This window comes from Rhea americana, unplaced genomic scaffold (genome assembly GCF_003343005.1).
Source record: "Rhea americana isolate MKP2758 unplaced genomic scaffold, rheAme1 scaffold_20, whole genome shotgun sequence".
In the NCBI taxonomy this organism is placed as follows: domain Eukaryota; kingdom Metazoa; phylum Chordata; class Aves; order Rheiformes; family Rheidae; genus Rhea; species Rhea americana.
In genome coordinates this window covers 1337885-1350542 of record NW_028186150.1, presented here as the reverse complement: position 1 = coordinate 1350542, position 12658 = coordinate 1337885, and the positions used below count along the sequence as shown (strand labels likewise).

Genomic DNA, 12658 nt, shown 5'->3' with positions numbered 1-12658 from the left:
AAGATGAGCTCGCGGCTGCGGCACTGGAGGGAAGCGGCGACGCTGCTGCTGGCGGCGGGCGCGCCGGCGCGCTCCTCGCTCGGCCCCTATGACTACGAGCTGCTGCTGCTGCAGCGCAGCTCCCGCAGCGGCTTCCTGCCCAGCGCGCACGTCTTCCCGGGAGGCCTGGTGGAGGCGGCGGATTTCTCGGCTGAGTGGCTGGGGCTGCTGCCCGCCGCGCCGCACTGTGGGCTGGGCCTCGTGAAGCCGCCGCCTCCGGGCGGCAGCCGGGCGCCGCTCTTCGCCAGCCTCCGGGAGCGGCTGGGCTCGCCGCTGCCGGGGGAAGTCGCCTTCCGCATCTGCGCCATCAGGGAGACCTTCGAGGAGGCCGGGGTGCTGCTGGTGGTGCCGGGGCGCGGGCCGGCGGCGGGGCGCGGGCCGGCGCGGCCGCTGCGCGGGGAGCGCCTGCCGCCCGCCGCGGAGCTGGGCCGCTGGCGGCGCCGCGTGCAGGAGGACCCGGCCTGCTTCCTGCAGCTCTGCCGCCACCTGGGCTGCGTCCCCAACATCTGGGCGCTGCAGGAATGGAGCAACTGGCTCACCCCCGTCGGCAGGGCTGGCCGCGGCGGCCGGCGCTACGACACTGCCTTCTACCTGTGCTGCCTGGAGGCGCGGCCGCCGTGCACCTCGCAGGACGACCGGGAGGTGACAGCCTTCCAGGTGGGAGCKCCTGCCGCTGTCCGAGCGGCAGCAAGCAGCGGGCGAATTCCTTCCGCCCCACGCAGCCCCCTGTTCACCCTCCTTCTCCCACTTGCACGGCAGGTGACAAGGCGATCAAAGAGCTACCCAGAACTCTGGACGTCCTAATAACTCTCCCTTTACGTGGGAGCAATGGGAATGAGCGCGCCTCTTCCTGATAGTCCTGCCCTTGCGTACATTTCTGTTTATAGTCAATATTTAATCAAATGTGCTGCTGGAATATCTGGTAGAAGAGGATGAGTTTTTGGAAGGTTATGGCACAGAAAGCTTTATGCTGGAGGACCTGTTCGGCCTCCATACCGTTTACACCTTGAATTACGCTGTTTGGAAGGTGGACGACTTTTCTGGAAGACTCCTGCACGCTCAGTTCATGAGGTATCAATGGGGCACTGCTGTTACTGCCCTCCAGCATTCAGTACGCTTGGAAATGCTCCGTGGTATGTCCTGAGTCTTTTGGGGCTGCCAGAGTAGCTAATAATTTTGATCTCTTGTAGGGTTAGGTGGAATATTTTACCTAATATGATKAAGCTATATTGATTTTTGATATCTTTAGTCAGAAAGGGTAAAACAGAGTAAGGACTGGTGGATCTTTTTAAAAACAATTCAGTCAGATGCATCAGACTTTAAACAAACCTTTTTTTTTAAGCTTCTGAAAAGAATTTGAAAGCAAGCTAAAAGTTGGTGACAAACCAAGCAGTTCTGTAAAATTTTACCTAATGTTTTTGGTATCATTAATGTTTCTGTACTTTATTTAACCGATCTTGCTTACAGAAATTTAAAAGCACTTGATATCTTACCTTCAAAGTGCTTGTGCTTGTTAATAGTTTTTTATTTGTTAATATTGGCAAAATCTACTGTACATGTTTATTCACCTGTTTTACGTTATCCAGGTCGTCATATGAGATGAGATCAAGATTAGGAATAGTTTACACACCTAGAAGAACTCCATGTTTATTAAATAGGATAAGTAGAGTATTTAGGTCTGCTCTGAAAACAATGTATATAGGAAGCAGCTGTTTAGAGATAATCTTCAATTAATTGTTGAAGCATTGGTAGCAACCTCTGTTCACTGAGTTCTCACTGAGGTTTTGGTTTTCTTTTTTTTTTTCAGTAGACTTTTAGTCAAGTTCTTAAAACTAGATTGAATTTTAGGTTCCAAAGGTGGCATGCCATGTAAAATGAAGGATTATTTATAGGAAGAAATGTAACAGATTTTTTTTAATTACATTTTCAAGCTTTTTGAATCATTTTTTTTTGCTTTTATTTTGGCATAGATTATATGTGGCTTTTATTGCATTCAGAAAAGTTAGACTGCTTCATATTCTTATTCTGTGAAGGCTTCCTTGCTAGTGCTACGGACTTTAAAGTTACTGATACTTTCAGTATTTGCTGATGAAATTATTATTTCAATTTTTTTTCCCCTCTTACAGTGGTCATCACCTGCAGAAGCYATTGAACGCTTTAAATCTCAGGAAATATGGCTTGCTCCTCCTCAGTTCTATGAATTGTGTAGGTTGTGCAACTTTTCCTCACTTCATGAGCTACATCAGTTCAGCTGTGAACGCGCTCTAGAAGGATGTGAACGTTGGATGTCAGTGACTTTAACTGCTTCAGATGGCTACATTCAGCTATTACCAGGTAAGAAACTAAGTGAAAGTTCATAAATATATTAAAAGCTGGGGGTTTATACCACATGGCATAAATCATACTATAAGTGAGAAGAAAAATATTCTTAGAAGTCAAGTTATTCCTGCTGTTTGTCTTTCTTCCGATACAGTTCATGTTGGCCACTGTCAGAGACAAGCTGCTGGACCATATGGAAAGCATAGTTATTTCTGCACTTAATCATAATCTCATTAAACTTCAGCTATCATATGGTTGCCATTAATACCTTAAGTTATGAAGAAACTTTGTCATTTCAAGTTATTTCCATTTTTTTTTATCTGCACAATATCAGAGTTCTTCCTATTTGGGCCTTTTTAATGAGAATTCTCATTGATTTCAGTTGTCCACTTGACTTTGAAAGATTAAGCAGATAAGCATAGGTGCAGCATCAGTTTTCAGAATTGTAGTGATGATGTAATGATCTAAAGACTCATTCTTTTTTTTCCCCTTTCCTCTTACTTACGTCCTTCATTTCATGAATCGTATACATTTTTGTTCTTGTCTTAATAATTAAAGTCCCTGTCCCAATTAGTTTTCTTTTTGCTTTCTCCTGTTCTCTTTTTTTTATTGTTACAATTATCTCTAAAATTTCTGTGTTGTACTATTACATTGGCTCTCATGTAGAGTCACATACATTTATATGGCAAAACACATTCTTTTCTTCAACAAAAGAGTGAAGTAATAGTTTCTATTCTTAGTCCTACTGTAGGTTACCCTCACCTATCTGGAAAAATCTTTCTCTTGTTTTCCCCTGTAACATAAATTCCTATCTCATAAGACTCATAAGTTAGTGAGAGCACTGGGAACATTTATTACAACACCTAAAATGTACCCTGTTGTGTCACCAACAGATACTTTAGACAGACAGATACTGTGGCCATATTGTTAAATACGGAAAAGTACGGAGGCAATATACATTTATATTGTGAAATCTATTCCCACTGAGTTTCATGTCCTGATAAAAGTTTTAAAACTTGCTAGTATTGTTCAGTCAAAAGGCTGAAAAATAAGATGGGCAATGTATAACTAAAACTTTGTTTTTATTTTCACAGGAGATGAGTTATATCCAGAAGATCCAGATTATACAGGGGAAAAGAAAATGACCTTGTCAACAGATAAGAAGATTGAAGATCTAATGAAAGAAGGCAGTATATTTCACAGGATAGTAATAAAAAACATCAATGATCTTTCTGTTTATGTTAATATTCAAGCAAAATATAAACATATGAACCCAGTGATGATAAAATCTAGTAATTCAGATTACAATAGCAGATTATAGCATGCATTTGGTTTAAAATTAAATATATTTAATTACATTTGTATTCATTGTTAGTGTTTCTTTTAGTCAGAGACTAAAGTAATTTACTGCCCTGCCAAAGCATTCCATTTGGATATAGGTTTGAGATTTATGTATATCTAATTCTTTGATTTTCTGAAACTGCACAGTTATGCCAGTTATGATATACATGTGACTACTGAAAATTCGACACAACCATCAACTTCATTATATGATTAACAGTAATTAGATGGTAATCATACTGAACCATTACCACCTTATTCTACTTACATACTGATAGTGGAATATGTGGAATATGATGTAACAGTGGTCCTTTGGGTCACACCGGTTCTTTTCTCACTGAAAATTAAGTGAACATATGTTCAGAATAAATATGTTTTGAATTCAATAATTATTTTACTATGTTTCCCAGACTTATCAGTTGAACAAGTGTAATGTGTTCATTCTATTTTTGTTGAAGTCTTCCAGTCTAATCTCTCTCTCATTTTGGGGAAAGCCCATGCATATGTTTATATGTAAACTTTGCTAAAATTTACTGATTGTCTTCTAATTTTGATTTTAAACTTAATGTTTATATTTGATACACCCAAATTGTTTCTATTAATGGTAGTGATGCAAAACTTTACCTTTTGAAATTTGTAATTTGGACATAATCTAAGTCAGCTATCAGATTGAGTGCAGCCATTCTCTATTGTTATCACACTTACTTTAAAAGATATTGACAATTTTAAATTAGAAAAAATAAATTGTTCAGCTCTGAAAAAGATAGAACTTTTGAGTTAGTTACAAAGCAGCATGTGGGATGTTGAAATGTGTAAGCAGATGTTTCCAAGGTACTATTTTCTTAAATGCATCTTTGTTATGAGATTTGAAGACTTCATAGGAAGCATTGCTGCTTGCTGGTGCCAGGATTTTTGGTCTGTTTTGTTTCTTCAGTGTTACAAGTGGAGTAAGTGAGGTGGTGATGTGAGATCTCTTCCATGGGGAAGAAGAATCAATGATGACTTTTATTAGCCAGTAGAGCTGAGCAGAAAGCTTTGTGTTCTGTATTTCAATTAAAACTTCTACAATATTTTCATTAAATTGAGTCTGTTTGCAGCATTCATTTCAATTATCTTTCTCTTTTATCTGAAAATGCTCAGACTGTTTTTGGTCTTGCAGACCCCATTGAAATGTTTATACCTCTGGTAAATATTCCTGATTCATTGTAACAGTGTATTATGATTATAATCTCATTCAGAATATTCTAATTCTTCTGGACATGAAGGAGACAGCAAAATGAGAAAAACAGAGCAGAGGAAGCAAAGAAAGCGCCCTCTATTAATGTCTTGCATGATTTTAGTTTCTAGAGCTTAACACTGGCCACTGTAGAACCAGAAAGATGAAAAGGAAGGGCACGTTAACAATTGTGTTTGTGAGGTCTGTGGTAACAAACATTTTGGCTTCAACATGATCTTTAAATTATTATAAATGAACAAAAAGTCATCAGAGTCATTTCTAGGCTGTTCTACAAGTTACATTGAAAAGATACACAAATCTTAAAAAAAAAAAAAATACAGCAGCAATAAAGAACTGGTTGGGCTCTGGTTTTGCACTTTCTGTGTAGAATGAAAGACTCCTCTTTGAGCTGGTGATGCAGTAAATGGATGCTATTCTGTCAGTCTGGGAATGGTAGATAGATAGAAACTAGAAAAAAAAAATTTAGGGTAGTTAGCAGAAGCACTTTTAATTGCTATTCTGCAGTAACAATGGCTAAGTTCTGTTCCTGCAGACAGAAGCTTAAAGAAAAAAATCCTTTAGTCTCTGTAAGTGGCAAATGATAATGGAAAATAATTATGTAATCTCCTACTGCTTTTATCTTTTGCAATCCGATCTTTCAGACTTACTGCAGAATTTTCCTGCTGATCTGTCATTGTTATGTTTTGTGGATATTCTACTAGTTTACTAATGTGGTAGAAAGTGGCTATTAGAAAGTATTTTTTTAGGGAAGAAATGAATCAGCAACCTCAATACAGGTTATTTTCTTATGCAATTTTTTACAAACCAGCATGCTTTGAATTATTTCTGTATTAGCCTTTAATTCTAATTTAGCTTGTGCTGTGTGTCAAAAACAGTACAATAATAAATCTGTAATTTCTACTTTTTAAATTAATAGTCTGCCTCTCCACCTTTAGATTGTTTCGTGAAACTTAAAATACATTCTTTCTGCACCAATAAAACCAACACCACCCACTAGGGGGAGCTTGAAGATCAAAATACAAAAAAGGTAATAAAAATGCTACGTCTACACAGAAAATGAGGGCAATCGTTAAATGGAAACATGAACGTCTTGGTATATACAGACAATAAGTGTTTTGTAGCACTAAGTTAAAAAATACTGATGACTAAAGCTGAAGTTGCAAAACATTGAGCCAGTCTAAGTAAGGGCTGCTGACAAAACAGTCTTTACTTCCCAGCTGCGTGTTCTGTCCCCTTCTCCTAGGCTGGTGTGCTGTCTGTGTAAATGCAGACAGAAAGCTAAGTCAGGCTGAAAAAAAAATTAAGCCTAAATGCAAACGGGGATAGAATACAACAGAATGAACAAACAACTAGATAGCTGTTTTATCACAGAGTTTGAGATGTGGGAATGAAATAATCTTTTCTCTAAAACCTGCACATTGTGAGGCACTCCCAACAAGCTGTTTTCAGCTGAGGATTTTTCTTTTCTTTTTTTCTTTTTTTTTTTTTAAGGTGTACAGTTGCACTTCAGTGAACAAGCAACACCTGCTTTCTCCCTACCTGCCTGATTTCACTAAGTTTTTAGGAGCACACTCCGCCTCAGAGCGCGGGTCCTCCAGGAGGCCGTGCCGCAGCGACCGCCGCCCGGCGCGGGCCCGGCGCTGCTTTCCAGCTGCTCCGCCTCGCCCCTCAGTCCGGCGGGACGCCGGCGCCCCTCCCAGCCTGGGGCAGGGGCAGGAGAACGGGAGGGCTTTCACCGACAGCCCACTCGCCACAGCGCAACGCCCACACAGTCCGCAAAGCGCTCGCGCTCGCCTCCCGCCGCTTTTAACCGCTCCGCCCTCGCCCGCAGCGCATGCGCAATAGCCGCAGTCGGCGGCGCGCTCCCTCTATACGCGTGCGCACTGGGCGGAGCTGCGCTTGCGCACTTTAGTTAATGCCGCGCGCGGGAAAGTTAGCTGATGACACGTTGCCTCGTTAGCTGCTTCTGGAAGCTTCTGAGGAGAGTGCCAGGGTGTCGGCCTCGGTGTTCGACTAAGCGCTTGTGGCCATAATGCGGCTGGTGATTAAGGTTAGAGGTTTTGCTCCTCTGAGGAGGAATATAGTGCAAGATGTGAAGAAAGCTATGGAGATGGGAGGAATAAACTGGGGAAAAAAGTTTCTTAGCAGTCTTTTCCTTTATCTTCTTTGGTCTTCTTCACTTACATTTTTTGAGAACTCTGTTAGACAGGATGAGTTGGGAGGAGGGAGAGTGGCTGAGAAGGGCAACTAGTTCCCTTTCYGGAAGTGTTTATACCAGAGGTAGGTTGTTACGTAGTTAGGCATCCTTTTTGCCTCCTCCCATATGCTTGCCACAAGGCAGTGGTTTAGAGTGAGAAGGTTTGTCAGTTCTTCCTTCTTTCTGAATTAAATATCCTTCATGATGTTGGTATTGCCCTGGGGTTTATGCAGACATTCCTATTTTCATTTACTTCTTAGTACTTTAATGGATATGTATGATTACTAGAATTAGGTTAGGAGAGCAAGTCTTTTCTGTGGGTATACTTCATCTGTAATGCCTTTTTTTTATTACTGGTTTTGCCCTTCTCAGATGGATGAAGGGAAGTTGTTTGCATCTCATGTAATTTTTGAAATTAAAGCATCCTTAGGTGCCTGAGGAAGGAATATGTATCTTTGTAGACTGTATTACAGTGCAGTGCTAGAGATCTTGTTGGGACACTTCTGTGGTATATTACTAGGTACAGCTTCCGAAATAAGCTTGGCTGTTCTGTTGTAGCGTTGAACTTGGAGTAATTAGCACCATCTCAGCAAAGCATGTTGCTAATACAACCACAGGGCCAGAGGTACTGCTTTTGATTCAGCACTAACTTGTTCAACACTAGCTTTAGAAGTGGATGCCCAATGTCTTGACTTTCCTCTCCCAGAATGTTTTGTTGGGCACCTGCTTTTAGGGTAAATTCTTGTGAGCAGTAGGCTAAACATTATATCGATGAAGGTGTGATGTATGAATCTGCTGTCTGTATCCTAACATAATGTACCTAGGAATTACAATGGAATAATGTATTATCTACAAGCTAAAGCGATTTGCATTCCACTTTGATAATGTGAGATGTCAGTAAGATTTCCCTTGTGTTAAAATCGTTTTCTAAGGTTGCAACTCCATTGTGTTTTTTAGTGATACAAGCATTCCTCTGTGGTGTTTCTGTTCATTTAGTCAGGTACCTAGATTGTTGCAATGCTGTTTTCAACTGTAATATTTCTGTTGACCTTCAAATGTGAGACAATGGCMTATATACTGAAAATAGACTGAAGATAATAGTGTGTTCTGATGTACTGAAAATGGATGTGGTTGTATGTGAATGTGAATGGTGAGTCTTAACTAGGCTTCAAAATAGTGCCTTATCAAGAAGGCAGGTTTAAACCCTTGAACGTGTTTTAAACACACATTACCTGCCACCATTAATAACCCTTTCAAAAGCAGCCAAAATCTTTGTGCCTGCTGTGTATGTACACTCCTCGGATATGCTTCAAAACTAATGGCAGCTTTAAAAATGGTTAATTAAATTTTTTCTTTTTTTTTTTTAACAGCAGTGTTAAAGAAGACTCAGTAGCTGAGAATGATGGAAGTCTTGATATTAGAGGTATACTGATAATTTTAAATGTTGAAAGAATTGCTATTTGCTTCAGTGAAGCTCTATGGAAGACAAATTTAGAAATAAGATGATGCCTCTGTATTGCCATTCAGCAGACATTTGTTACACAACCTGTATTTGACCCCTCGTGTGTATGTTTTCTCATTTCTCTTAGGTGTTTATCCTGATTTCATTTCAAAAGAGATCAGTAGGGACACTACTGAAACCTAAAATGGAAGATGTGTTATATAATCTTAAACATGATATAGTACTAGTTTCTCTTGAATTCCGTAAAACATTTCGGAAAAAGTTGTTGCCCTGGAACAGTGGGGATCCAGATTATCTGAAATACTGTGATATAAATGTTTACAAAGCCTGCGCAGAAACCTATGGCCACATTTTAAAGAAGCATGTCTTTTAGGTTTTCCAAGAATGAAGAAAAGTCCATCTATGGAATTCTTTTTTTTTTTCATAGTTCTTGAAGACTGTGAAATTACAAAGCTTTGTGTTTGCACTTTACTTACAACGTTCAATCTAAGCAATTTTTAAAATAACATTATTACCTTTTATAATGCACGTGTTTTCTTAACTGAAATGCTAAAGAAACTTCCGAGGTGGGAAATCATTTAGTGAACTAGTGATCTGAGGCAGAAATACGTTTTTCTTGTTAACATTCTGTATGTGAAGTGTCAGTTGCCATAATTTTTAAGGTATCTGTCTTTAAGTCTTACTTTAGCTTTTACTGCTCAGATGTCCTTAACAACATCTCACCGTTTTAGTGAGAGATAATACTATTTGTTTTAATCTGTCGTCTTCTTCTTTTTTTTTTTTTTTTTTTTTTTTTTTTTTTTTTTTTTTTTTTTTTTTTTTTTTTTTTTTTTTCTTTTTCCTTCCCTGTGTTTCACTTTTTAATTAGATTGAAGATCCAGGTTGCTTTTGGGTTACTGTAAAAGGATGTGGGCCTTATGTAGTCAACGAAAAAGAATATAAAAACCTGAATGCTGAAATGAATCAGTTTTATGACAAATCTTATCAAGATGCAGATGAAATAAAACCACTAACGTTAGAAGAAGGCCAGGTAAAATCATTACTCTATTATGTACACAGAGAGAGAAATTGCATTATGTACAGAGAAAGAAGTGGCATTTCTGTTGGTTTGGGAGTAAAGTATCCTAGCTATGCGTTAACCTTCTTTGAATATTGGTGTGTAGTAAGGTAGAGAATGGCATCCATGTATATTATATGTACTTCARTGTAAACTTCATAGCTACTTAAACTGTAATGCTTGCAGATAGAAAGAAAATTGAGGTCTGTATAATAAATACTACATTCTTGCCTCTGAAAAAAGCCATCAGTATAACAAGCTCTGTTTAGAAGAAGTTACTGTCTTTGTTTTTTCTTTCAGATTTGTGTGGTTTTTAGCAAGGAACTGAAATGCTGGTGTAGAGCAGTTATTAAGTCAATCATGTCCTGTACAGATCATTATCTAACAGAATGTTTTCTTGTGGATTATGCCAAATATATTTCCGTTAAATCAAATGAGTAAGTGTTAGTTTTCTCTTTGAGACTGTCACTGTAACATATTTGTTAATTAATGCACACAAAGGTTAGCTGTCACAAGGCTTTGGTTTAATTAAGGTGTGGGTTGTGTGTGTGAAAGACTGCTAGGTATATGATGGACCTTTGCCAGTGTGGATGCAAACTAGTCTTTGTTCTGTGTTTTAAAAATCTTTTCTATTGCAGATCTTTCTTTAATAAAAGAAAAAAAAGAGAGAAACTGAAAAAATGACAATTTGTTATGTCTGAAATGTACAGTTGCCAATTAACATTATTTAAATAATATTTATCTTCCTTATTAAGAGATTATATTCTACCAAGATTAAAAATAACCAGTTAAGATCACTGGCAAAACATACAGAAGCAAGATTTCAGTTGCTGAATATCTTTGATACCTACACATGGTAGTAGTTTTTGTTTTTGTTGTTACTGTTTTAAAATTCAATGTATTAGCTTGTTTACTTTATTAAGAGCTGACAGTCTGACTTTACATGGTGTGAAAAGGTGAATTTTCCCCCTTTTTTTTTTTCTAATTCTGAACAAAACCGGTATGAAACCTACTGTTTCTAAAATCTTGAAATAGAGCAAACAAGCAAGCCTGTTTCAATTCTCAGATTCAGATACAGTTCCCTTGTTTAAAATACGCAGCTTTGAGCTATGTTTAAAAATAACATTTTATTAAATGTTAATATTAAACTCTTGAAGTAATTTAGCAGAATGAAGAAAGCTTATTTTAAAAAAAATATTACGAGTTAAATGATTTTTTTTAACTATATGTCTGTTTATCAAAGAGCAGCTTGATACTGCTGTGAATTAGGAAGTATGTTCTGATAGAAATAAATTTATTGGTTAATTTACCACTTTTTAATAAAAATCTGAAATACAAATCTTAACATATTCTATATAGTATTTTGCTGTTTATTAAAAACCTCTCAGCAAACTGACTGTGAGGGATGATTACTTATCAATGAACATTTTAGTGACAGCTTTACACATTTTTTTGGAAAGTAAGTGAAAACGCAAAGGAGCGAAGTAGATACATTTAAATTAAATTTACTTGTTGATCTTAACCAAATCTGATTTCTCAATCAGAAGTAAGAATTGAGAAATGGCATATGCAATGGCAGATTGCATGCACAATAGCATGAGGGCTAAGTATCATGAAAAGACTGAATTGTAGGAGATAAGTATCAGAAAACTTTCCAGTAAATGGGAAGTGTATTAATTTCCAGAGCAAATCTATTCACTAATTGCTCCTGACAGCACTTCTCTTGGAGAGAGAAATGAAACAATGGTTCCAGGAAGTTTGCCAGTAGGAGCCAAAATTCTAGAACTATTATCAGGTACAGGATAATGGAAGGATGTGTATGAGGGACCAATAATGTGTGGAGAGAAAAATTTGGTCTGTAAAATGGTATTATTATTTCTGCTTTGTTTTTAAGCATTCGAGTTGCAGTGGAAGCATTTATGCAAATTCCATATAGAGCAAAACAGTGTGGACTGTATCGCACAAAGCCAGTGACTTTGCATATCAACTTTTGTGAAGATACTGCAAAAATAGTGTAAGTAAAGTTTAAAAGTAAGTGTACTATAGTCATAAATGTTTTAGATGTGAAACCTTGTTGCAGAATTTTCTTAGAGATTTGTTTTAGGAAGAACATAAGAAAACAGATTTGGGAAACTTTATTTCAGGCAATTGGTTCATGAACAGAACAAGCTGCACTTTCAAACTAAATAATTGAAGTTTCCTCAGTACCCCATTGAAAGCTTCCAGGATCTCTTAATTTTGATATTTTCTTTAACAAGTTCTGGCTTGAACGGCCTATGTAATTCAGAACTTTTTATAAATGTTAGATATTTTCTAAAAGCCTGAGAGGAAATCTGCCATCTTTCCYGTAGTTAGAATAATCACTTACTAAAGACGTAGGAAGTTATGTTCACAGTTCTATYTGTGTTGAAGATTTTCTTCCTTCATGTTTTTGATGCATTCTTCCCTTCAAACAAAAACCCATCTACATGGAGTCAAAAAGAGTTTGTGGTTAGTATGGTGTCTCTACCTCCCACCCCCATTCCTAGCTTATATTCCAGTTTCATGATACCATGACTCAGACTTGGTGAAAATACTACTTTTAGACTAAGCAAGTAGATGTCTGCAGTTTCAGAATTCACGTTGTCTGCTTATTCTAATTTGACTGCAGTAAGTTAAGTAAGAGTGTTATACAGGTTGTTTATTTCATTAATGACTTGGACTTTATCATTGATCTGTTTTAATTTTTTGATACTTATTTAGACACTTCAGAAAACTTRGATAAGCTTCTAGCAGTTCTTGTCCTTCCTTTGCCACCCCTTGAACTGTTTCTCAATATCTAGCACATACTTTCTTTACTAGTTCATCTGTTTATGCGGTTTCTTGCATGTGTACTGCTTACTTTCAGTATTTTTTTTTTGTGGTAATTTTAYGTTTAGCCGAACTGAAGGTCTGCAGCATTGTTTTTAGATAGCTTTCTTTTCCATAAATCTGCCTCTCCACGTGGGGATGGGGGAGGGTTGGTGG

General features: G+C 38.1%; 2 protein-coding genes across 2 annotated transcripts in view; both read left to right on the top strand.

Moving 5' to 3' along the window:
• Positions 1-3: 3 nt before the first annotated feature.
• Positions 4-4780, top strand: NUDT19 (nudix hydrolase 19). Its single transcript, XM_085303768.1, has 3 exons — positions 4-696; positions 2166-2373; positions 3453-4780. The coding sequence occupies exons 1-3, from the start codon at positions 4-6 to the stop codon at positions 3677-3679; spliced, it is 1128 nt and encodes a 375-aa protein (XP_085159894.1). The 3' UTR covers positions 3680-4780.
• A 2083-nt stretch (positions 4781-6863) lies between these two features.
• TDRD12 (tudor domain containing 12) overlaps positions 6864-12658 on the top strand; it is a 35854-nt gene continuing 30059 nt past the window's right edge. Inside the window, exons 1-5 of the mRNA XM_085303767.1 lie at positions 6864-6986; positions 8504-8556; positions 9464-9625; positions 9953-10089; positions 11547-11666. Of these exons, the coding sequence (XP_085159893.1) occupies positions 8533-8556; positions 9464-9625; positions 9953-10089; positions 11547-11666 (443 nt within the window). The 5' untranslated portion in view covers positions 6864-6986; positions 8504-8532. The remainder of the gene's footprint in view (positions 6987-8503; positions 8557-9463; positions 9626-9952; positions 10090-11546; positions 11667-12658) is intronic.